Source organism: Eumetopias jubatus, unplaced genomic scaffold (genome assembly GCF_037043125.1).
Source record: "Eumetopias jubatus isolate StellerSeaLion01/CBP00866 unplaced genomic scaffold, mEumJub1_p1.0 scaffold_16, whole genome shotgun sequence".
NCBI lineage: Eukaryota > Metazoa > Chordata > Mammalia > Carnivora > Otariidae > Eumetopias > Eumetopias jubatus.
Window position 1 is genome coordinate 76112628 of NW_028274822.1, and position 25892 is coordinate 76138519.

Genomic DNA, 25892 nt, shown 5'->3' on the forward strand with positions numbered 1-25892 from the left:
TCTCATGTGCTCTCTCTCTCTCTCTCATTCTCTGTGTCTCAAATAAATAAATAAAATCTTTAAAAAGAAATAAAAAAATAAAAAAAATTCTGGAAAAGACGGAACTATAGAGACAGGAAACTGCTCAGTGATGGCCAGGGGCTCGGGGGTTAGCATCGGGCGAGGGCGAGTTTCTAACTAAAAGGCTTGGGGGAATTTTGTGGGGTGACAGAACCACTCCGGATCATGATCGTGGTGGTGGTCACACAGCTGTGTACTTCTGTGAAAATCTGCAGAACCGCGCACTAAGAAGATTAAAAACAAAGGCCCCGAATCCCACGGAGCTTTCATTGCACTGGGGGAGACAGAGATTCAACAAAAATGAAGAGCAGTAACAGAACCTGACATTTATTTGGAGCACGGACGCATTCCTGGCCCATCTTGTCATCTAATCCTCACAGTGCTCTCACCGCGGAGGTTTTATAGCCCCCACCGTGCAGGGGAAGCTATTCAAGCCCAGGGACGGTAAGCGACCTGCAAGAACCACACAGCCCGAGGGGTGGAGACGAATACAGAAGCCATGGGGTCGAGCTCCCACCGGGTGGCCCACCTCCCCAGGGACTAAGTGGCTAGGCGGAAAACCTGCAGTGCCCGCAGCGCGCCGAGGAGACCAACAGGTGGCACCAGGGAGCCGCTCGCCGCACTGTTTCGCCGAGGTGCCTACATTTCCCAGCGGGCCCCCGAAATCCACCCGGAAGTGACGCTGAGGCCCCGGTGTTGCCTCTTTCCCGCCAGCCCCGCCTCCGGTGTTTGCTGGGCTCGGGGCGGCGCGGCCGCTGTCTGCGGTGTCGAAGAGAGACTCCGCCCCCTGCTCGGTGTCACAGTCCTTATTTTCTGTCGGAGTTCGGCGTGCGTGTGACCACGTGTAACTGTTTTGGGATCAGATTCTGAATCCTAGCCGTTCCAGGATCACTATACTTACCTAAGGGGATACTGGCGTGGGAGGGCCGGTCAGTAGTCGGGGGAAAGGAGACCGGGAATCTGCTTCTCTGGGTGACTTTAGGCAAACCCCTTCCCTTGTCCAGGCGTGCCAGGGTGGGCATTCTTGAAAAGGTCAGGTGCTTGGTGGGTGGAATGCAGGCAGTTGGGGTTTTGCAAGCCAGCCAGCTGACTGTGATGCATAGCCAGGTGTGGGGGACCCACGACATGCTGAGCGACCCTTCCAACTTCAACATCCTCTACTTCCTTTCTAGGACATGGTGTTAAAAGTGGGAACTTGAAAACACCGAGTTCTGTGGGCCCACTTGGCCACCAAGCCAATTTTTTGCATCTGGGACAGAGCCTGGGCAATCTTTCTCTGCCCTGCTGCCGACTCCCAGGCCTTTGCTTTAGGGAGACAGAATGGACAGGTTCCTGGTGAAGGGGGCTTTAGGGGGCCTTTTGGGAAAGAGGGAGCGAGAGGTGAGTGGAGAAGGCCCAGCAGGGCCGAGAGGAGAGGAGGAGAGCAGCAGGAAGAGGCCCAGGGCAGAAACCCCAGGGAATGCAGGCCCCAGCTGGCGGCACATCCGAGCCGAGGGCCTGAGCTGTGATTACACAGTCCTGTTTGGCAAAGCCGAAGCGGACAAGATTTTCCAGGAGCTGGAGCAAGGAGTGGAGTATTTTACAGGTAAGCTGAGGACTTCAGGGTGTGTGCTGAAGACTTGTTTGATAAAACTAGTGCTCTGTGTTTGGGGAAATCTGAACCGGTGACTTCATTAAGTGATTCAACGCATACTCTCTGGGCACCTATGGGCCGAGCACCATGTTGGGTGCCTGGGATACAAACTGGAGAAAAGTTTGCCTGCCCACCAGGAGCTGACAGACTTGGGAGTGATTTGCCACCCGGCTGCTGATTAGAATCAGCTGGGAAAGGTAAAAAACAAAAGGGATGCTGGGTTCTACCGGAGAATCGGAGTAGCTGCGTGGGGGGGGGGGGGGCGTGCAGCCTGGGCGAGATCAGCTGAATTGGAGTAGCTGGGCGGGTGCAGCCTGGGTGGCAGTGTTTTTAGAAAGCCTCCAGCTGACTCTAAAGTGCAGCTGGTCTAGTAGGAGAGACAGCAAATAACCAGGTAATTCCCCCACAGCGGGGGTTCTCGGCATCACCCGGGGGGCGGGGGGGTGGGGCTTTGTCACTTCCGAGAACTGGCATCACTGGAGCCCTCCCCCACGGTGTAGCGGCTGTTTCCAGGGCCTGCTGATGCTGTTGGTCCGGGAGCACACACTGAGAATGCCTACAAGGTGGCAGTGCACGTGGAGGCAGAGAGAAGCCCACGGGAGACCCCAGCCCACCGCCTTAAATGCATTGGCTTCATCTCTCTTGGGGGCCCCACACCCTTAGTCCCCACGGTTGGCAAAATCACCCTAGCGTGTAGCCTGACTTCGGCTTGCTTGCATTTCAGCCTCTTATTATGCTTCTACTGGAGTTTAGGCAATTAAAGCATAGTGTTAAAAAAAAAAAAAATTGGACGAGAGCGTCTTTCTCTAAGTGTAGGACAAGAACCACTGTTCTTACATGAACATCTTGGGCAAGCCACAGTGATTTCTGTCCCTGGTCAGGAAGTGAAATGTTACTCCTGTTTCAGTTCCCTCTCGATCCTGAATCCTCAGGGAGCAAGCGTGCGGGCTACTCGCCTGCCTGCTCTTCTGAGCTGCCATGTTTTATCTGCGCAGGTGCGCTGGCCAGGGTCCAGGTGTTCGGGAAGTGGCACAGTGTGCCCAGGAAGCAAGCGACCTATGGCAACGTGGGGCTGACCTACACGTTCTCGGGCCTCACTCTGTCTCCAAAGCCCTGGATCCCAGTTCTAGAGCACGTCCGGGATCGTGTTTCTATGGTGACAGGAGAGACCTTCAACTTTGTGCTTGTCAACAGGTGACACTCTACCTGGTTTTTTCCTTTTCAGGCTACTGGACTGAATTGTATAAATCTGCTTCTTCCGAAGGCGGGAATTTAGGATTCCATCATTTTTTTTTTAATTTAAATTCAATGAGCTAACAGAGTAAGTACATCCTTAGTTGCAGATGTAGGGTTCAGTGATTCATCAGTTGCATATAACACCCAGTGCTCATCACATCACGTGCCCCGCTTAATGCCCATCACCCGGTTGCCCCATCCTCCCCCCTCCAGCAGCCCTCAGTTTGTTCTCTAAAGATAAGATCCACCATATTTTATTCATTTGTACAACAAATCCCTTAGTGCAGCAGGGATGTGGCCTGGGGAGCATCAGCAGTTGGTCCTCGTGGAGGCCACGCTGCAGAGGAAGTGAGAGGTGATTCTCTCATGAACGAACCATTGAACAAGATCATTTCAGATGCTGATAAGTGTCTTCAAGAAAATTAAACAGGCTGATATTGCTGAGAATGGCTAGGAGAAAGGGGTCTGGGTTGAGGGCAGGGTTTCGCACCAGCAACACTCTGACATTTTGGGCCGGATACTTCTGTTGTCAGGGCTGCCCTGTGCTTTGCAGGATGTGAGCAGCCTCCCTGGCTTCCACCCCTTGGATGCCAGGAGCATCCCCTCCCCAGTCACAGCCACCAGAATGTCTCCAGACACTGCCGAGCGTCCCTTGGGGGACAGAACCACCCTGCTTACCAACCCTGAGTTTAGGGGAAGGTGGTTAGCGGAGGGCTCCCTGAGGTGCTGAGACTACATGGAATGAGGGAGCAAGCCACACAGACGTCCTGAGGAAGAGCAGAGGGGGCTTGGAGTGTGTAAGGAGCGGAAATCCCACTGATAACTGCTGGAGCAGCAAATGAGGGGAGGGAGAGAGGGCTATTATGAGCTCAGAGACGGGCAGGGGCCAAACTGGCAAGGAGTCAGGGTTTTTTATTCTTAAGTGGGGGAGAAACCACTTGAAGGTTTACATACATGGACCGGGAAAACCCCAAGATGAGTTTTTGGCTGCTTTTGGTGAGTTACATTTTAAAGCACATGATCAAACAGGACAAGATCGAGTGGAAGCGCTTCAGGCTTGGCTCATCTGTAGACCCAGATGAGGCCCTCCAGCCCCCACAGACCCACAGCAGGGGCTGCTCGTGGCACCTGTCACGCTGGGGGAAAATGAGGATTCTGCCCTGTTGGCGGGTCCCAGGAGAGGGCTGTTTTGTAAACGGGGCTTGTGTTCTCACTGCAGGTATAAAGACGGCTGTGACCACATCGGTGAGCACCGAGATGATGAACGAGAACTGGCTCCCGGGAGCCCCATAGCTTCTGTCTCCTTTGGGGCCTGCAGAGACTTCTTCTTCCGGCATAAGGACTCTCGGGGGAAAAAGCCCACCCGGAAGGTGGAGGTGGTCAGGCTTCAGCTGGCCCACGGAAGTTTGCTTATGATGAACCACCCGACCAACACTTACTGGTACCACAGTCTCCCCGTACGAAAGAAGATTCTAGCTCCACGGGTCAATCTGACATTTCGCAAAATTCTGCCCGCTAAAAAGTAAAAACTTTGTCGGTGGTTTGTACTTCTCTTTTCTCCTTCCCTCTCTACTCCAAGACAGAGCTGGCTTCTCTTTTCCCAACAGGGAACATAGGAAAGGCTGCATCCAAGCATGGGGCTTATTACCTAACAATGCAGAATTCAGAAAGAGGATGGTTGTATCAAGTTGGTCAATTATGAAAAAATACCAGTTGGGTTTTTTTTTTTCCTAACAAAAAGATTCTTTTATTACTATAATACACAGCAGATACAAAAGGTACCTTTAGCAAATACATAAATCAGAAGTTATTATGGCATAAACTACTAGTTTAACTTAGGTTTTTGCCCAGAGAAGCCGCTCTGTAAATAACTTAAAGCTAGAAAGATGAGGTGGCTGCTACTTAATGCCTAATAATTTACAAAATGAAGAAGTCAGCTTTGAGTCTGGGTCAGAGACCGTGCATGTCCACCCCAGCCTCTGACCCGCCATCCACTTAACAGCTGAACGTTCCGGGCCCGGCATCTCTTTAACAGCAGATTTCAAAGGGGAAACGGCGGCAGAAGAGCAGTTACTGAAAGCTACAGTTTTGCAGTGCGGTGTAAGGGTCACGTCACCGGGTGTTTGTCCCCCGGACTCAGGCAAAACAGCTGTACTCGAGGCAACATCAAAGCCAGGGCCTGCGACGGAACTGGGAGGGACGCTTCACACTGCTCTTCTCTCCCGGACGTCCGGGGCCTGGAGAACCTTCCAGTGTGTTCAGTCGGTCGAGAGCTGTGAGTCCTCGGGGTGCGTGCTGGGCCCGGCAGGACGGCGATCACCCGGGCCCCTTGCGCTCTTTGCAGACACCCAGGCCTGGTCTAGCAGTGTCTGCCAGCCCACCCCCACCAGGGGAAGCCTGGTTCTCAGCCTCTCAGCCTCACCTCGGGTGACCTTTTAGAAAGTTCGAATTCCAAATCTTAACTCTAAAGAGTCCGTTTGAATTTTTTTTTTTTTTTTATAAAAAACCTAGCTAGAACATAGATTCCACTGTGTCCTCAAACTTCCTGTGGTGCTGGGCTGCATCCATGAGCCTTCTCCCAAGAGGGAAGAGAATGCCCAGTACAGTCTTTGTACAGCTGATGTAGAGTACGGACCTATAACAAAATGACAGGACTAGATGATCAGCTGTAAGAATACGTTTTTTACAAATTGCAAACTTCCTTCTCTTTTGTGGAAAGGGCTGGGGTTTGGATGCTCGCTGAGCCTAAGCCTTCCCTTGCCAAACGAGGAAGCCTGACTGTGGCCCTGCAGTCAGTGCCCTGCCAGCCCCCAGCTCCCGAATCTCATACAGCCCCCGGCTACACCTGTAAACCTCAGGAGCGCTGCAGGGGCAACAGAGTTAGAAATAACCGTCCACGGGGGGCGGGTGGTGGTGGTGTAAAAACGGGCTTTGTCCAGAGCAGAGGAGGTGCAGGGGTCGGCACAGACGCTGCCCCGTGCCCACTGTTCACACAGTTTGATGACAGACCATCGTCACGTCTCCCGTACAGTGTGCCGACAGTTAAGAGCAAGCGGGAAGCAGCTCACAGCTGACAGAGCAGCAGAAGAATTAACCCCCCCGGGGGAGGGACACATTTGGCAGGTGCACTTTGATGGCAGAAAGAATCCAAAGACTGGAAAAGACCCACAAAAAGAGAAGGCGGGTGTTCTTCAGGCGTCTTTCAGGCGTCCTGTTGCTCTCTGCAGAGAAACTTGGAAGGAGCAGAGCTTTTCTCAAAAGTTGTTCAGAGGGCTCTTAGACAATGTGTGTTTTCCAGAATGGACGTGCTACAAAAGCAATCGAAAGTGAAAGGCACTTTTTCTTCTAAATTGTTGCCTTTAATAATTTCACCAATTTTTTGGGCCTGCTTATTAAAAATAAAAGATCTATGCTGAAACCGACTGGAGGATTAGACAAAGTTACCTCCCCTCTGAGAACACCTAACATAGCCGAATATAAAAAAGGGTGGCTTCCGGAACCGGGTTTCTTTTAATTACCTGTATCAGCTGAGTAAAAAGACGTTCTAGACAGACTGACTCCTGTCGGAGCTCAGTGAGGACACCACCCAGCGCACGCTCCCAGAGCTGTTCAGGGGGCCAGATTTGGTTTGAACTGGGGGCCAGCGGCTCCTGCACGGAGCCTGCTCTGAGAACACACCAGAAGGCTGAGGACTCTAGCGGGGCCACCTGCGCACGCACACACAGCCAGATCTTGCCTGGTTCCTGGCCCGCGGGGACAGTGCCATCGGCTCTGGGGCAGGGCCGTCATTCTTCGGACCTGTACTCCCGGCCCTGGGGCTGCATCTTGGAAAGAACACGCTCGTAAAACAGCAGGTAGGCGCTGGAGGACAGGACCTCCTGCAGGCTGGCCTTGCGGACCGTGTCGTCGGAGATCCACAGCCACTGGTTGCTGGTTGAAAGAGGGTTCTTGGCTGACGGCGGGGACCGTCGGTAAGTCACGAAGTGTCCCGAGTGCATGTCTCCATGGTGGACCACAACTGCCATTAGCCGGAAGAGGTACGTGGAGGAGCTGAATGGGAGGAACACATGCAAGCCGTTTACAGATAACAAAAAAGAAGGGCCATGGGCAAAACCGAAAGGTGAAAGAATCCTAGCTGTTCGGTGATGGGGGACTGACACAGGGTACCTCCATACAAGTGAACACTACACGACCCTTAAAACGCAGACTGATGCATTCCCACAGGTATACACAGAACACATATATTTAAATTTTATGTTCTTCTAGAATTCTTATTTTTGAAGTGCTTTCCAGTTGGGACAAAAATAAACAGGAATGTGTCATGGTGAAATTACACCTGAAGATGAAAGAAAAATGTCTGCATTGTCATCCGTTTCTGTGCACAGCTAATTCTGGAAACCAAGAGAACCAGCAGCTACGAGAAATGAAGACTGTGCTTCTCCGGGGTGGCTCACCTGTAGTCAGGAACCACCGGGAGCGGGAAGGGCATCGGGCCTGGCAGGGGGGGCAATAAAGATGGGGAGCAGGCGCCATTCATAAAAATGTGTGTTTTCGGGCCCCCGGGCTGACCCAGAACTGAAAGAGAAAAAGGCCCAAGGCAATTACCGCAGCAGTGGTTGTGGGAGAACACACCGCGGCCTCCATTACCTTGAGTTTAACTCCCCAACAATGCTGCAAAGAGAAAAGTTCATTTTGTGTTAGGTTGACTCCTACCTTTTTGTCCTTTTTTCCCAGACTTTATTTATTTATTTGAGAGAGAGAGAGAGAGAGAGGGAACAGGGGGAGAGGCAGAAGCAGGCTCCCTGCTGAGCAGGGAGCCCGATGCGGGGCTCTGAGCCGAAGGCAGACGCTTAACGACTGAGCCACCCAGGCACTCCTCCTTTTTGTCCTTGACTTTCTTAATCTCGAGTAGGAAAAGTGGGTCTACCTCCTGGTCTGCTGCTCACTTGGACAGCTTTGTGGATCTTGAAGCCCCCATCCCTGTTTGCTAAAGATGCGCCAGAGTTAAGCTGTAGCTCATTTCCTGGCATTGCAACCTAAACCAAGGTTTCTCAACCCTGACGCTACTGACACATGGGCTGGGTTAATTCTTGGTTGTGGGGCTGTCCTGGGCATCTTGGGGGTTTCACAGCATCCCTGGCCTCTAACACCCGTCTCCTGGTTGTGACAGCCAAAAATGCCACCAGCCACTGCCCTATGTCTCCTGGGGGACAAAAGTCCCTGATGAGAACCACGGACCTCAACATTCTCTATTCTTTAACTGCCAGCTTCTAAAGAATACCAACATGTAACCGTGTTGCCAAATGTTGATGGGTGTAGATAAAATAACGAAGGAGATCTTGACCTGTCTTGCCCTTTCAAGTGCCCTGTGCGGGGCCCTTTAAGTACCCAGCAGGTCCCTGTGGGCCGTATAGTAGCCACAGCGAGCACCCTGCGACAATGAGCAGACCCGCAGCCCCGGCCGGGGGAGCAGGGATCCAGGGTGAGGCGGTCCAAAGCCTGGGCCCTCTTCCCACCACGGCTGCTCTGACATTCGTCTACTGATCTGCTGAACAAAGGCAAAATACAGTCTCCCTGTGAATGGTGTCCTGCCAGGCCACACAACCGTGGAGGCGGGAAAGAATAAAAGCAGCAAGGGACGCTAAGCAGGAGCATCCGGGGTGCGGGGAAGCCAGGCCTCTGGCTTGACTGGGAGCAGGTGCGGGCGGGGAGTCTGGGCTCGGAGCCCTCAGAGTCGGTGGGTTTTCCTGGTCTACGTAATTCTAAAGAACTCAAAGAGTTAGAAAAGATAGCTTTTAAAAACTGCCCAACGCTGCCTTCTGGTGCCCGTCCTCCCCGTGGACTGATGTTTGCTCTGTGACTAGTCATTTCACCTCCCGGGGCCTTGATTTTCCCCTCAGCCAAGACTGGGGGCAGTAAGAGCTACCTGCTCCCGGGGGCCCCGACTCAGTAATTAGTCTCAAGTGAGGAGAGCAGTGGAGACAGATCAGGAAGGAGCTCAGTAACGAAGACGCGGTCCTTAGCCAGAACTTCTCCTCCCCGCATCTGTATAAGCGACAGGACCCTACCGGGCGGGGTGGGGGAAGAAATTCATTGGAATGCTAGGGGCCAATTACCATCCTGTCAGCAATCTTAAGGTTTTCTTCCCATATTTCTTCAACTGTGATGCTGTTTTTAAAACCATACACCTTCTTACTATATAAGTTTAACCTCTTTTAAGGAATCTTCCCTCCCGTACCCCCAATCCTGCTATTCTCAAGAGCTTGAGAAACCGCTGGACTAGCTCCCCTCGTGGCCTAAGGGCCCCAGAAGGTGGTGACACCAAATTCCTTTTCCCTGTGCTGTAAGTTCCGTGCATTAGCCCCTTGGGCACACACCTGATCTGGGGGCGGCCGGCCCGTCCTGCAGGTCCAGGGTGGGCCCCGCGGTCTCGCTGGGCTTGGGGCTGTGCTGACCAGGTCTGTGCCCGAGGAGGTGATACTTATAGATGTCCATCATCAGGAACTCGTTGAACTGCACGTGCTCATGCCGCTTCAGGGGTGTGCCGTGGCTGGACCAGCTCAGCCGCTGCAGGTGGATGCACAGACACTGAGGGAGCTGCAGGGACGGGAGAGAAACCGGACGTGGCTGAGTGTCGGGGGTGGGACACAGGGGTCCCCGAGGGCAAAGCCGACAAGGCGTGTGGAGTGGGCTCACCTTGCCTAGTTTCAGCTGTTTAACAAAGGTGGTCCTCTGGTGTTCCACCTTCTCCCCATTCAACGTCCCTCTGGCTTCGATCTGAAATAAGAGAAAGATCGCTCTGCAGAATTTCTTGAAATGATACATCTGGGGAGGGCCACAGCCAGGTTGGTGCTACACCTGTATTCAGTTGGCACCTGACTTTGACCTGAGAAAGGAGCTCAGCTGCCCAGTTAATCGTGAGTCATTCGCACTGGTTTAGTCGTTAAGTAACAGTGACAGTGGGGACAAGAGAAATGACAGCGCGATGCAGGAACTCTGCTGTGGCGCGTCATCTATTTTGTTCTGTGTCCTCAGAAATTCTGCCCACGGCTCCTCTTCAGAGGATGACACACGAACGCTCAGGGGAGTCAGGCAGGTGACTGTCGGTCGGGAGGCGGGGGGGGGGGGTGGTGGGGGAGGTCCTGTCTCGAAGCACAGCCCTCAGGGTTTTCCTTTAACTATTCTGCAGATGAAGTGAACTCATCTGGGGAAGAGCTACCAGTTTCCTAGCCAAGTTACGTGGCTATGGCCGAAAAGGCCCCTGGGTATAGTCAGAGGAGCTCAGGCCAGTGGTGAGCGGTGGTGGGAGAGGTGCTGCATCAGGACACACAGGCCAGCTAGGGGGTGACACCAGGCGTTAGAGGCTTACCTGCGTACAGTTGTCACATACGACGTCCCGCACAGATTCGGATGAGATGAAGTGGTGAAGGCAGTGGTCCAGGGTCAGTGGATGCCCCTTTAGCACCAGAAAACAAGATGCATGATTACAGTTCAGTTACAATGAAACTATTAACAGAAGGCAATGTGATCCCAGAGCTTTATTTTTGCTTATAAGGGCAATAAAGCTTCACAGATGCAACTGGACGGTCCCTGAGCAAACGTGGAGCTCAAAGCATCCTAGGCTTGCTATTATGGGCGGATTCAAGGCTAGGAGGATGTACGTAACACTGCAGAAACTTATGGACTCCCACACTGTTTTAGAGATCTTTGAATTTGAGATTAATACGTGTGTGTGTGTGTGTGTGTTGAAAAACGCCGAAATTCCTGCAGCCAGAGAAAAACCATCCACTTTCTTCTCCCCCCAGATCAGGCCATGGTACCACACGTGACAACCAAGACGGGTTCAGCCAACCATGTGTCTGAGTAACGCATAGTACCTTGGCTACACAACATGTCTCAAAGCCCGTTCGGATTTGAATGTCTCCACAACAGACCCCAAATAAACCATCGCTCGGTACATACCCACGTGGCAGCTGGAATACTCAGTGAAAGGCTGTCGAAAGTATCAAATCGAACAGGACTCTGAAACAAACATCGCAGAAAATCCAGAAAGGACCTGGGTTCAAGTCAGAGCTTTAGAGATGGGGGGACACATGCCTATGAAACAGTGTAATATATAGATGCCCAACACTGACATAATGAAAGATGGCGTACTTACCTAGAAGCAAATTCTATTACAAACAACCTTGTCAACGTAAGAGGTACAGTGATACTGAAGGACAGCTTATGAGATAACTTTAAGAGAACATACCTGACCCAGCAATGTAGGAATTTTATCTTCAGGAAATAACCATGGACAAAACTATAAGGATGTTCATCCTGGCATTAGTTATAACAGCAAAATATGAATAGTTGAAATTTCTAGGGAATGATTAAATAAATTATGTCATGTCCACAGAACAGTATGCTCTGTTCAAAATAGCACAGTAGAGGAATGTGTGAGTGTATGGAAAGATGTACCTGTTCTGCTATTAACTGCAAAAAAACCCAGATGATAAAATAGGGTAAGAGTTGCTGCTTTTGGTGATGGCACAGTAGCTTGGCTAGACTAGCTCTCCTTGAGATAATGCATATAAATTCTGGACCAAAACAAAACACAACCGTTTGGATGACTGGAGAGCTACTGTCAACTCTTGGGAAACAGGAACTCCGCTGTGAGATTTGCATTGTGTGACTTTTCGCTTGAGGGAACTCCCGGGTCTCTGCAGTTCAGTGTCAGGTGGCAAAAAGCTGCAGTCTCACAGGATGGAGGTATCAGAAGACAGAGTTCGGGGCTGGTACAGAGGCTCGGGAAAATCCCAGAAAGAGGGGAGCCACCAAGAGGATGAGCCCCCAAATCAATGTATAAGCCCTGCCCAACTCCAAGGCATACACATGCGCGTGTGCACACCCACACAAACACACCCACACAGGGAAACTCCAGGAGCCTGGCAAAAAAGCAGAAGCTAGAAGCTGAGAAAACTGCAGATTTTGCTGCCTGACGTGGGAAAGACAGTTTGGCTTTGAGCTCAGCCAAGTTAACTGCACATCAGAACAGAATTCATTATTTTTCAGAGAAACATAACAGAATCCAAAGTCTCTACTACAATGTTAAATATGCAATAAAAAATTACTAGACATACAGCACAAAGAGGAAAATATGACCCATGGTGAAGGATCCTATGGATGACCTGGATACTGAAATTAGCACAAGGACCTTAAAAAGGATTATGGCAAATAAGCTCAAGGATACAAAGGAAGACAGTTATTTAGTCCTGGTGGGGGACAAATGGAGAGTCTCAGCAGGTAAATGGAAACTATAAAGAACCAAATGGATATTATACAACTAAGAACAATAACTAAAATGAAAAGTTTGCTGGGGGGCACCTGGGTGGCTCAGTTGGTTAAGCCTCTGCCTTCGGCTCAGGTCATGATCCCAGGGTCCTGGGATCAAGTCCCGCATCGGGCTCCCCGCTCGGCAGGGAGCCTGCTTCTCCTTCTCCCTCTGCCTGCTGCTCTCCCTGCTTGTGCCACAATTGCTGTCTGTCAAATAAATAAAATCTTTAAAAAAAAAAAAAAGGAAAGAAAGAAAAGTTCACTGGACAAGCAAAGTGAAGATGGAGAAGAGAGTCCATGAACTTGAAGATAAGTCCACAGATATTATCCAATTTGAAGAACATGGAGGAAAGAGGTTGAAGAAAAATGAACCAAGCCTCAGTGAGCTGTGGAACAATATCAAGCAGACCAACACGTAGAGAATGGGGCATAAAATTTTTTGGAAAAATAATGGCCAAAAAAATGTGCAAATCTGGTGAAAAACATAAATGTACAGATTTATGAAGTTCAGCAAATTCCAAGCAAATACAAAGAAAAGGACACCGAGGCACAGGGTGGACAGACGGCTGAAACTCAAAAGTAGCGAGAAAATCTTGTAAGCTGGCAGAGGAAGAAAAGTGACACTACGTACAGGAGGACGCCGTGAATGATGCTGGCTGTGCATCAGAAAAGGTGGAGGCCAGAAGCCAAGAGAACACCTTTACAGTGACGAACTGAAAGTAACCAAGGCAGGCGTGCGGGTGCCCCCTCCACGGTGGGGGTTGGGGTGCTGCTGGGAGAGAGAATGACCCTGAGGGGTAGGGCCCCGGTTCTGCTGCTCTGTGGCATCGGGCAAGTCGCATTTCCTCAGGGGGGCGCTCTGACTGGTGGGAACAGGGGTGGAAGCTCAAGGGCAGACAAGGCCCTCAAGGGTTCGGCTCCGCCCCTGAAGGGGAGATGTCACCCTCCCGCACAGGCTTCTAGGCCTATCTTCCTGCTTTGATGCCACGTGTCACGTTTCAGCTATTCTTTGCCTGATGCTCAAGTGCAATGTGTAGACTGCTTCACTCGTAACAGGTGGCTGTGGCGGGGATCAGAAAGAGGTGCACAACCAGCAGCGGGTGCGTGGGGGGTGGGGAGAACAGCGGGGAGCGAGGAGAGAGTAGGGTTGCTGGAAATTCACCGGTCACAGCCTGAGAGCCCGTGGTGCATCTGAGAGGCTCCTTCGGCCCCTGCCAGGCTGCTCAAGAAGCAATGTGGTTTTCAGAGCTAGTGGGCAAGGTGTGGAGAGTAGAGACTTCGGGAAGGTCTGATTTCCTGCACTATCCTCCACCCAGATCTTCCCCTCCATCTCCCTCCATTGTGAAACAGCAAGTCAGCAGTGGGGGGAATCTGGACATAAGGTTTCCGTGTGCTGTAAGATGATGCAAGGCAATCCCTACCACAGACTCTGTCTGGCTCGTCTTCCCCTCCACAAACTGAGACGACCTTCCGTAGTCATCTGCTTCCTAACGAGACCCCATGACTGGAAACAGAGGCACCCAATGACTTCAGTCAAAAAAACAAAATAAACCAAATCAAACTGAACCCGAACAACAGCAACACTGTCAACCCCCAAATCTGTACCAAACAAAACTATTCCTGGGGGGGAAAAATAGGCAAAACAGAAGAATTTTCATAGAAATGAAAACTAAATGAATTTGTTGCCAAGGGATATAAGAAATGTTACAAAAAAATTATGCAACAAATAGAAAACACAGTGAACTAGCAGACCTAAATCCGACTACATAAAAATGTTAAATGTAAATGGACTAAACACGCCAATTAAAAGGCAAATTGTCAAACTGAACCCAAATATATGCTATCTACAAAAACCACACTCTAAATACAAAGACAAAGTTAGGTCAAAAATAAAAGAACAGAAAGAGATATCCTATAGAAACACTAGTTAGGGGTGCCTGGGTGGCTTACTCGGTTAAGCATCTGACTTTTTTTTTTTTAAAGATTTTATTTATTTATTTATTTGACAGAGAGATAGAGAGCACAAGTAGGCAGAGCGGCAGGCAGAGGGAGAGGGAGAAGCAGACTCCCCAGGGAGCAGGGAGCCCGATGCGGGGCTCGATCCCAGGACCCTGAGATCATGACCTGAGCCAGGAGGCAGACGCTTAACCGACTGAGCCACCCAGGCGCCCTTAAGCATCTGACTCTTGATTTCGACTCAGGTCACGACCTCAGGGTTGAGATGGAGCCTAGCATCAGGCTCCATGATCATCGGGGAGTCCGCTTGAGAGACTCTCCCTCTCCATCTGCCCCTCCCCCTGCTCTCTCTCTTTCAAATAAATAAATAAAATTAAAAAAAAAAAAAGGGGAAAGAAAGAAACACCACTCAGATAGACTCCAGGGCAAGGAGTCTTACCAGAGATAAAAAGGGACATTTTATCAAGACAGTGTACCTAACAGCAAAGTCTCATAAAAAACTCCGCAAAAATAAAACTCAAGAAAGAAAAAGAAATGGATGATTCTAGGAAATATTTAAGGAAGAAACAATACTGATCTAAACCCAAGTCCTTCAGGAAATGGGGGAAGAAACGCTTCCCAGCTCATGTTATGAGGGTGGTATAATCCTCATAACAAAACCTGACAAGACATTACGAGAAAACTGTTAAGACCAATATTCTGCACAAACAGACACTAACCTCCTTTAGATAATATCAGCAAACCAAATCCAGTAATACATGTAAGAAAGTACATCACAATAAAGTGGAGTTTATTCCAGAAACACAAGCCTAGTTTAACATTAGAAAAATCATCACTGCAACTCACATTAATGGAATAAAAGAAAACCATGCTGCTGAGTGAAAGAAGCTAGTCACAAAGGACCATGTATCGTATGATTCCGTGCCTATAAAATATCCAGAATAGGCAAAACTATAGGGACACAAAGTAGGTTAGTGGTCGCCTAAGGCTAGAAGAGCGGGGGAAATGGAGGGTAGCTGCTAACAGGCACAGGTGGTTTTTTTTTTGGTGGGGGTGGGGAGGATGGCAGTATCCTAAAATTGATCGAGGCAACAGTTACACAATTTTCTATTTTTGTATTTACGTTGGAAATTTTCCAAATAAAAACTACTTTAAAACGTTGAAAGCAAACCCCCCCCAAGCCCCCCAAAACCCAACCAAACAACAGAATCTGTTGTGTCTACTGTCAGTATAGACCCAACCTTGAGACGCAGTTCCTGCCAATCCGCAGTGGGTCTGCTGCTCTCGGTGCAGAAGAGGCCACCCGAGGGTCACTGACTAAAGGGAGGCAGTCTGTCCACGAGGTGCACAAAGCCCAGGCGGCCACAAACGCCCCCGACCAACGTCAGTCCACACTCACTAGATACTTCCCAAGTCTCGACTTGAAAGAAAACCTCGCCAGAAAATATCAAGCGCTGGTATTGTATTTACCTGGTGTTCACAGTGTTTGCAGATCATGTTGCTCGTCAGCCTTCCATGGAAAGGATGCTGAGATTTCCAGTGATTGGACGTGGGGTGAGGTGAGCCTGGAAACACAGAACATGTCTTGCTATGCCACCTTGAGCCCTCTGGCACCAACCTCCAAACTCACCCTCCTTCTTAGTATTTGGTAGCAACTCCCTCTTTAGGAAGAAAAATGTTCCTGAAAAGTAAACTGAAATAGCTTTCCTTAATGACTTCCATCAAAAAGGCAACCCATCCCCTTCCCAGGAGAATTTATGCAAGTCCTTAAATGTGGTTTCTGTATAATGGGTACAGCCACATTTAAAAAAGGAATTTATATTATATGTTAACTAACTTGAATTTAAATAAAATCTTGAAAGGAAAAAAAATGAAATAAAAAAGGAACTGGTGTTGAATAATGTATTTTCACAAACATTTGCTTAAGATGTTTGAGATGTCCAAGGAAGGGTACCACAAGGGAACATTCCAGAAAGTGAGATAAACTTCTGAAAATCATCAGAATAAGCAAGTTCTGAAAAACTGGATTTTTTTTTTTTTTTTTGGATAGGACAGGAGTTGGAGGAATCAACAGTGTGGCAGGCTAGTCAGAAACACACATCCTAGAGTCAGGCGGCCCTGGGCTCTATCCTGGCTTTGCTTCTTATTAGTTTTATGACCCAGGAAGTCACTTCATCTCTGTGAGCCTCGGTTCACTGGGAATGGGGACAATGATTAACTCATTAGCCCCACGATCAACTGGCTTTGCTTCTCATTAGTTTTATGACCCAGGAAGTCACTTCATCTCTGTGAACCTTGGTTCACTGGGAATGAGGACAATGATTAACCCATTATCCCCACGATCAACTTCGCACCACTGCTGTGAGGCTTAAATGAGATGCTACAGTGCCTGGCACACAGTTTGGGCCTCAAAAGATAACCACTGTTATTACTACTGATGCACAAAGGAATTCACATGTCTTTTCTTTTTTTTTCCTTAAGTTTAGGTCTTAAGAAAACAACAATCTCCTTCTAACGAGGATGGTGATCATTTGCTGAGGATATGACAGTTTCAGCCTAAGAAGCTCCTCACGAGATCAATTCAAGAAGGTAGAAAGGAAACCCTTGTTTGAAGTAGAAATAAGTCCGTCACTTTTTTTCCAGGCGGGAAACTGAGCAAGGTGTGAGGGAACAATTCAAGATGGCCCAAGGGAACAAGGTAGAGCTGTTTCTAAAACCCAAGTTCCTTTGCAAGTACACACAGTTCAAGTTGGACTGGATGTCCCCAGAAAAAAAGTTATTGTTTTTGTAAACACGCACATCACTGTCACACCTCAAAAGTACCCGTCTTGCGTCTTATAGTTTGAAGGGAATGATTACCTCTCGTGCGGCAGGTTATTTGTTTAGGAGTTACTTCTGGCTGCTGCTGTAGGGAAAAAAAAGAAGAAAAAAAAAAAACCAGACTGAAAACCCAGCTGCGATCCCTTTTAACCCCCTCACCTGCTCCTGAAGCTTACAAGTTTCTCTGCTGGTTGTACCACTTAAACCCAATTTTTAACCAGATCCTGAAAGTAGCCCTGATGATTCTCTCTGGTTGGTTCCTGTACCTAATCCTTCATCAAATGAAAAACACATTTCCTCTCTCTGGAATATTTCTCCCCACCCCTTTATTAGTTAACTTTTATCAACTCCCTAATATTTATCACGTTCCAGGGAAATGAGGATTCATTTAGCATTCCTATGGCTCCTTGTTCCCTGTATTAAATAGGGGGAAAAATACCTTTTCTTCTCAAAGCCACCACAAATTGCAGCAATGAATCATTTTAAAGAGCCTTGACACCCCTACCCAAAGTCACCAACTGCAAAGTTTGCAGCATAAGACAATCCCCCAGCCCCACGCCCATTCTTGATTGTTTTTTTTTAAAGATTTTATTTATTTGACAGAGAGAGACATAGCGAGAGAGGGAACACAAGCAGGGGGAGTGGGAGAGGGAGAAGCAGGCTTCCCGCTGAGCAGGGAGCCCGATGCGGGGCTCGATCCCAGGACCCTGGGATCATGACCTGAGCCGAAGGCAGATGCTTAATGACTGAGCCACCCAGGTGCCCCCCACTCTTGATTTTTACCGAGACTTTTGAGTTTAGAGTTGTACAAAGATTATCCTCGTGTTCTCTATCTATCCCTATGAAAATGCACAAACCACACAAGTCTTGGAAATACCAAGGGCTTACCTCCAGGGAATGCACATCAAACAAATGGGTGACCCGGGGCTGCCGGTCCCGCTCGTCTTCCAGGGATGAGGTAATGACATGGAATAACTCGTGGGCATCCTGTCAAAGGGCAAAGCAGCTTAAGAGAGGCCTGAGGGGGCCCTGTGTGCACCACCAGGCAGACCCCCTGCAGCGAACGGGGCAGAATTTGCTCTCCACCTTCTTGTTTTTTTTAAGATTTTATTTATTTATTTGACAGAGAGAAACTCAGCGAGAGAGGGAACACAAACAAGGGGAGTGGGAGAGGGTGAAGCAGGCCTCCTGCCGAGCACGGAGCCCAGTGTGGGGCTCGATCCCAGGACCCGGGGATCATGACCTGAGCTGAAGGCAGACGCTTAATGACTGAGCCACCCAGGCGCCCCTCTTTTTTTTTTTTAAAGATTTTATTTATTTATTTGACAGAGAGATAGAGAGAGCGCACAAGTAGGCAAAGCAGCAGGCAGAGGGAGAGGGAGAAGCAGACTCCTCGCTGAGGAGAGAGTCCGACACAGGGCTCGATCCCAGGACTCCGGGATCATGACCTAAGCCAAAGGCAGCCACTTAACTGACTGAGCCACCCAGGTGTCCCTGCTCTCCATCTTCTCAAGGTTTGGCCCATTAAATGCAAATTTATATCCCAGACATTTTCACGACAAAGGCCCTCAACTAAGGGCCCCAAAGGGAGAGAGAAGGAAAGCAAGCTGTGGGGCCGGGGGGGGGGGGGGGAGCACTGCCTTCACACCAGCTGTCTCTGACTGAGCCTGTTTCAGCTTTGTCAACATGGCCCTGGCCTCCACGCCACCGGACTACTCCTTTTTTATTGCAGTAAAGTACACACACGATGTCCAAGCTGCCATTTTAAGCATTTTTAAGCATACACTCCTGCTGGGTTAAGTACATTCACACTGTTGTGTGACCATCAGCACAACCCATCCTCTGAACTTCTCTAGCTTCCCCAACCGAAACTCTGTCCCCATTAAATACTGACTCGCCATCGCCCTCCCTCAGCCCCTGGCGGCCACCTCTGTCTCCAGCAATTGGGCCACTTGTGGAAACTTGGATAAGGAATCATACAGTGTTTGTCCTTCCGTGATTGGGGCTTATTGCACTGAGCTCAATGTCTGCAAGGTTCATCCACGGTGTAGCACGTGTCAGAATTTCCTTCCTTTGTAAAGCTGAATAATATTCCATTGTGTGTGTATATGAATACATAGGTACGCACACGTATACATATCCTACTGCATGTGTGTACACACACACACACCGCATGTTGTTTACCCATTCATGCATTGCTGGACACCGGGCCGCTTCTACCTTTTGGCTGTTGTGAATGATCGGCTATGTATATGGGTGGACAAGTATCGGCTGGAGTCCTGGCTTTCAGTTCTTTTGGGCATACGCCCGGACGTGGAATTGCTGCATCATATGGCAGGGGGCTGCTCTCCCCAAAAGCCAAAGCCATCCCTGACTCTTCTGAGATGGGTGGGTCTCTCCTCCCCTGACTTCCGGAGGCGCTGACCCCTGTTATGCTCTCCCTGCAGTCACCAGGGTGATCTTTTAAGAGGCAAGTGCCTTTACTCTTCCGCTTTCAACTTCCCAGTGCCTTCCCTGGTGGGTAAGTCCCCACCCCCAGCCAGCCTACAAAGCCCGAAGCCTACAAAGCCCAAAGACGTGATGTGGCCCCTCGAGCTCCCCGCCTCGCCCACCAGGCCTGCGACCCAGCCTCCTCCCGCCCCGTGAGCCAGCACGCAGATTCCCATCTCAGGGCCTGCTCTTCCCGCACCCTGGCTTGAGGAGCCTGCCCCCATCTTCACACAGTTGCCTCCTTCTCATCCTTCAGATTTCTGCTGAGAAGGCACGTCCTGAAGGAGACCCTCCTGCAAGGACCCTCCCTGACATAAGAAGCCGGCCCCCGCCCCCCCCCCCCGCCACCTCCTGCCGGTGCAGCCACCTCCAGGACACACCCCAAATCCCGAGGACTCTCCGTCCCCCCTGCCTCAACCCCAGTCCGAGCCAGGCCATCGGCCGCCCTCCCGACCCTCCTCTCTGCTCCCTCTGCCCACTACAGTCCCTCCGGGACAGCAGGCCCTGTTCAAACACAGATCAGGTCACATCAGTCCCTGTACAAGGCTGCCAGTGGGTCCCCACTGCACACAGAGCAGAAGCCCAGCTCCGGCGCAGAGCGCCCGGGGCCCTGCGCAATCTGCCACCTGCCGCGGCCTGAGCCCCTCCCCTCCGCTGCCCTCCTGCCCCTGGTCACAGCCACGCTGCCCCCTTGCCCTTCCCCAACGCGGCTTCCTTAAGGTCTCACCCTGCGCAGTCCCGTCTGGAACACTCTGCACCCAGCTCCTCACAGGCCTCCCTTCTTTTCAGACTTCAGGTCTCAGCAAAAACCTCGCATCTCCAGAAGCGCCTTCCCTCCCCGAAGGAGTCTCCCCACTGCTTTTCTGCCCCTCACCGCAGCTCCAGGCCCCCCACACTCACACCGGCCCATCAGCACGCCTGTCTTCTCGGGACCCCTTTACTGTCCACAGTCCCCCACTAGAATGGGAGCTCCCTGGGGGCAGGAGCCCTGCAAGTCCTGTCTGCCACCACAAGCCCAGGCCCTCCACGGGTCCCGCCTGAGGCAGGCATTCCATAAACATCTGAGGCCCATATACAAGGATCCCCTCCTAGGCCATGAATGGCAGTTAGCAAGAGAGTGATGGAAGGTTCAAAGATAAATAAGGCAAGGCCCTCGTGGGACGCACAACCCAGGGGTAGATGGGGCCACCTGGCTATTTATCTAGCGGTGGTGCCACCGCCTGAAAGGGGACCAGCTTTTCCAGGAGGCTCACAGACAAGGCATCTTGTCTGTGAAGCAGGAGCAAGGGTTCCCCAGGGAGAAGAATCCCAACACAGCCTGGAGTCAGACCCAAACCCTATTCCATCACTGTCGGCCATGGAACTACTTGGCCTTGACAAAAGGAATGCCTCGAAGAAGAGGGTGGAGCTTTGCTGTGCACTTGAGCACGAGTGGCCCGAATCCTGCCTCTGCCACTTAAGGAGCTGTGTGACTTTGGGCTTCTCTGAACCTCAGTGTTCTCATCTGCAAGATGGGGACAGTAACGGTGAGACCTTACAGGGCTGCCGTGAGGATGAACTCAAGAGAATTCACACGAGGCAAGCGCCTGGCCCTATACCTGCCCCACAGCTCTAGCTCCAGACACTGCAAAGTGTCTGCCGTTGACTGACAAGATCAGGAATAACGATGTGGACAAGGCCGGGGGCCAGAAGCTCCGGCTGCCTTCAGAGAGGCAGAGGCCAGCAGCCAGCCATGCCTCTTTCCCTTGACCGCTACAGCTGCGGGCCTCAGTGACCGCTGCAGGCTCAGGCTGCTGGAAACACTGCCCGGAGGAACTGGCATGCCAGTGGGTCCTTGACAGAAGAGCGGGACTTAGACAAGGTATCCGATGTCCCTGGGACTAAATCGCAGTCACTCTCTCAGGTTAGAGAGAGGAAAACGCAGCTAAATCGTGGCAGCTACCAGAGGAGGATTTAATAAGTATTTTCTAAACGGAAAAACATTTCAATACACAAGGGATTCATCGAGATGCCTTGTAAGAAAGTTGATACCTTCAACACCATGTTTAAAAAAAGGAACACCTACGTGGCTTCAGACTGAAATGGAAACAGAGGTAGTCTTTATAAAATAAGGGGAATGGAGAGCCTTCCCACCTCCCTTTCCAGCATTTCTAAATGCTTTTCACTCCGGTCCCACCCTTTGGGGAGCCTAAAGGCCGTCTCCCATTTCTTGGGTCCAGTGTCTGGATGGTGGAGGCAGAAGCAGCCAACACAAAGCTGCCCAAAGCTGGCCTGGGAGTGTGGCCAGGGAGGACGTACCTGCACATCACTGGAAGCTAAATGACCTGTCTCTACAATTTCACTGTCTCAGCTTCGGCCTCAGACCCACCGTCCCTACTAGCGGTCCGAGGAGGAGGAGGGTGGGCAGGACCAAAAGAGGCAGTGAATCTGTAGTTGCGGGAAAGCGGGTACGAGGGGCTGGCGTAAGGCCCTGGGGTTGCTCATGACCGCTGCTCAAGGTCGGGGGCCACTTCAAGTAATCTAGCCTCGAAAAACGATTTTTTTTTTTTTTTAAAACGAGGGTACGGTTCAAAAAAGGGTCTCACCTGAACCTCTAAGCTTCTAAGGTAAAGCCACCGGCTGCTCTCTGAAGGACCCAGGTAATCAAGTGCAACGTCACTCGAGGACGAAAAGGAGGCTCGCTCTTTGGCAACTGTCCAAACCCTATCCTGCTAACCTTGCCACTCCCTGGGTAAAAAAACAAACAAACAAAAAAAAAAAACCAGAAACAAAAACAGCTGTCTTCCTCCTCTGGTCGGGAGAAGAGGAACAAAGTTTGTGATCTGGTCCCAGAATCCTAAACTGCCCCAGAAATGTACACTCAGGCCAGGCAAGTACAAGGTCAACACTGGCATTTATTCCTCACGCGGCAGCAACGAGGCTAGTTTCCAGCCGTCATTGCCAGCTCAGGCCCCGGCGCATTAGCGGGCAGGATTTTGAATGGGGTGTTCACCTGTTCTTCAAATGAAGAGATCTGCCATCTGTACATTCTTAAGACATCCAACAAGCAGCTTGCATCTAAGACCTCATCATCGGTGACTTCTTGGCAGGACAGAGCTGGGAACCAAAAAGGTAATGCAATTATTAGATTGCATCACTAGCACAAGAAACCAGGGAACCTGCCCCGCACAACGTAACAAAGTTAATTAAGCATCTCACTGTAAAATTCACCTTGGGACTATATAGCTCTTTCAGTATTCCTCTTTGTAGTCTTACCCAAGGCTTAGAGGGCGGTTAGGCACTGTGTGTTTCCTGAATGAACGTGATTTTTCATGAGCCTGTAGCATTTAAACGAAGTAACTGATTGCAGCTATTTGAATTTCCATCATCGATATAAATTGTTGCAAGATTCCTAGTGAATCAAATGGTTTTTACTCACAGTTCTGAGGGCAGGAGAGCCCTTAAACATTCATCTAGTCCAACCCACACTCCGTGCTTGACTCCCCTCTATAGGACTCTCTCTGAGGCCACAGGGCCTTCACCTGTGTCCGTCTCCCTGGAGTTTCTGATTATCATGGTAAAACAGCAAGTCATACATGGCAGCCTGAAGGGGGCTGCTGAGTGGTTTACTTTCCGTTCCTTTTTTTTTCCCTCTTTTCCTTTTTTTTATGTAGGCTCCACGCCCAGCACAGAGCCCAACGCTTGGCTCAAACTCATGACTGTGAGATCAAGACCTGAGCCAAGACCAAGAACCAGACACTCAACTGACTGAGCCACTCAGGCACCCCTGAGTTTACTTTTCAGTCATAAGTAGAATCAAGCCGAATGAACAAAAATAGAAGTGTGAGGGGCTTATGAGTTTATATTATAATTACAGCTCGATCAAGGGTTGGCAAACTTTTTCAGTCAGGGGTCAGACAGGGGACATTTTTGGCTTTGCGGGCTCTGCAGCAACTACTCAACTCTGCTGCTGTAACACCAGGGCAGCCATAAAGAGCAAGTAAATGGGCATGGCTGTTTCAATAAAACTTTATTGACAAAAACAGGCAGTGGTGCAGACGTGGCCCACGCGCCATAGTTCGCTGATCCCTGATCTTGCCCGCTCCCTTCCACAGTATATTTCACTGGGCCAGTACTGCTAGAGTGCAGGAGATAAAAATACAGGGGCCTGGGGCGCCTGGGTGGCTCAGTCGGTTAAGCGGCTGCCTTCAGCTCGGGTCATAGTCCCAGGGTCCTGGGATCGAGCCCCGCATCGGGCTCCCTGCTCGGCGGGGAGCCTGCTTCTCCCTCTCTCTCTGCCTGCCTCTCTGCCTACTTGCTCTCTCTCTGTATCTCTCTGCCAAATAAAATCTTTAAAAAAAAAAAAAAATACAGGGGCCTGCCACCACAGGGCAGCTTCCCAAGTTCAATTAACTCCGGGAAAACTAAGCTAGCCTGTTTCTTCTGATTTGCACTTAGTGAACTTGAGACATTCCTTTGGCTCTGACTCGGGAGGTTCTGAGCAATGCCACCGCCATCCCTACCTGAACGTGGTGGTGACTCGGGGTGGTAACCAGGGGAGAAGCAGCAGCCCTGCTAGCCACTGCTAAGTCCTGAGGCTCATCTTAATGGGGCAGACATAGCCTGGTGTCAGACCTTTACCCTCCAGAACAAAGGGAGCCCATTAAGAAGGCAACCATACTTCCCTTCTTCTTCTTCCTCCTATGCTCCTCAGGCAGCCTGTCGGTTAGCTTTTTTCCTCTGAAGGAAAATTTTAAGTCCCTCTTAGCCTAATTTTGCCTAAAATGCTGTGGGGCGATATGGCAATGTCTACTACTTTTCATAACCCACAGTTTATATCCTAGCAATCCGACTCTCCCAGGATCTACGCCAGGGCAACACAGGCTTGTGTGCACTATGGGCACAAACAGGAACATTCACTGTAGCCTGCTTATGACAACAAGGCCCTGGAGGCAAATAGCTAAATAATAATATCTTGACGTTATGGATACTGTGCAACGGTGAAAGTGAATGAGGTTTGCAAATCACAGATCTGATAAGGGATTGCTGTCCAGAACATATTAAGAGCTCCCGAAACACAATAAAAATGCAGACATCCCAATTCAAACATGGACAAGGGACTTGAGTAGACATTTATAAAACAGGAACAAACACAAAAAACCCCACAATAAAACCACAATAATACAAATGGCCAGAAACACATGAAAACTCCTACTCAGCATCACTTACCAGTAGGGAAATGCAGATCAAAACCACAATGAGATGATCACTTCACACCCATGATGGCTACTATCAAAAAGACAGACTAAATAACAAGTATTGGCAAGGATGTGGGAGAGCTGGAGCCCTGTGTGCACTGTTGGGGGGAATGCAAAATGGTACCTCTGCCCTGTAAAACTGTATGGCAAGCCCTTAAAAGAATTAAACAGAATTACCATCTGATCCAGTAATTCCGCTTCTAGGTATATACCCAAAAGAATTAAAAGCAGGGACATGAGTAGATATTTGTACACCCATGCCCACAGCAGCATTATTCACAATAGCCAACGGTGGAAACAACCCAAATGTTTCTTGACTTATGAATTGACAAATAAAATGCAGTGTGTACACACAATGGGGTATTATTCATACGAAGCCTTAAAAAGGAATGGAATTCTGACCCATGCTACAACGTGGATGAACCTCAAGGACACTATGCTGAGTGAAATAAGCCAGACCCACGAGGACAAATACTGTATGATCCCACTTCTGTGAGATACAGAGTCAAACTCAGAGACAGAAAGTAGGACAGTGGTTTCCAGGGTCTGGGGATCAAGGAGAATGGGAAGTCACTGCTTAAAGGACACAGAGCTTCACGATGGGATGATGGAAGAGTTCTGGTGAAGAGAATAGTGGGTATGGTTACCCAACAATGTGAATGTACTCAATGCTACCTAATGTGTACTTAAAAATGGTGAAGATGGTACATTTTATGTTATATTTTATCACAATTTTTAAAAATTGGGCAGTGGGAATGAGCAGGCAACCCACAAAAGACATAAGACTGATAAACTCACAAAGAGAAAGAAATGAATGAGGTAGGGCTACATGTACTGGAATGGACATTTCTCCAACATGGATATTATTATGCTATTTGGTTATGAAAAAACATAAACAAAACAATATGTTAATTTCTTTGGGTGCTTAGAAACATATTAAAATGCACAGAAAACAGTCTGAAAAGATACCCTTGTATTTTCTTTGGGAGAGAAATGAGGGGAACAGGAGTGGGGCAGTGATAAAGGGAACTGTCGCCTTACACGTGATGCTTTAATTTTTACCAGCAGAATGTATTCATGCGTTACTTGTGAAATTAAAAATTATCTCTAAAAACCAAAATAAATGACCCTGCAAAGGAGAGGCA

The 25892-nt window shown here is 49.7% G+C and overlaps 2 protein-coding genes across 5 annotated transcripts in view; one reads left to right on the forward strand and one right to left on the reverse strand.

Annotated features, from left to right (window-relative positions):
* The first annotated feature begins 790 nt into the window (after positions 1–790).
* Positions 791–4476, forward strand: ALKBH2 (alkB homolog 2, alpha-ketoglutarate dependent dioxygenase). The gene is made up of 3 exons (XM_088019670.1): positions 791–1645; positions 2689–2887; positions 4149–4476. Exons 1-3 carry the CDS (start codon positions 1381–1383, stop codon positions 4453–4455), a joined length of 771 nt encoding a protein of 256 aa, XP_087875796.1. The 5' UTR covers positions 791–1380; the 3' UTR covers positions 4456–4476.
* The window catches only part of USP30 (ubiquitin specific peptidase 30), a 28287-nt gene continuing 6220 nt past the window's right edge, over positions 3826–25892 (reverse strand). The window contains exons 4-14 of one of the 4 annotated variants that reach the window (XM_088019668.1): positions 22503–22606; positions 17909–18007; positions 17060–17105; positions 15671–15765; positions 10892–10951; positions 10299–10385; positions 9626–9706; positions 9307–9526; positions 7384–7504; positions 6666–6979; positions 3826–5564 (exon numbers count right to left, since the gene is read on the reverse strand). In XM_088019668.1, the coding sequence (XP_087875794.1) occupies positions 6715–6979; positions 7384–7504; positions 9307–9526; positions 9626–9706; positions 10299–10385; positions 10892–10951; positions 15671–15765; positions 17060–17105; positions 17909–18007; positions 22503–22606 (1178 nt within the window). In that variant the 3' untranslated portion in view covers positions 3826–5564; positions 6666–6714. Of the gene's footprint in view, positions 6980–7383; positions 7505–9306; positions 9527–9625; positions 9707–10298; positions 10386–10891; positions 10952–15670; positions 15766–17059; positions 17106–17908; positions 18008–22502; positions 22607–25892 lie in introns of all 4 variants that reach the window. The other 3 variants (XM_088019667.1, XM_028116554.2, XM_088019669.1) reach the window with 3 other exon arrangements.

Bases quoted from the DNA above. Each gene is read 5' to 3' on its own strand.
- ALKBH2 (XM_088019670.1), top strand. From the start codon at position 1,381: ATGGACAGGTTCCTGGTGAAGGGGGCTTTAGGGGGCCTTTTGGGAAAG. The intron at 1,646-2,688 runs GTAAGCTGAGGA...TTATCTGCGCAG, and splicing joins AGGAGTGGAGTATTTTACAG to GTGCGCTGGCCAGGGTCCAG. The intron at 2,888-4,148 runs GTGACACTCTAC...TTCTCACTGCAG, and splicing joins AACTTTGTGCTTGTCAACAG to GTATAAAGACGGCTGTGACC.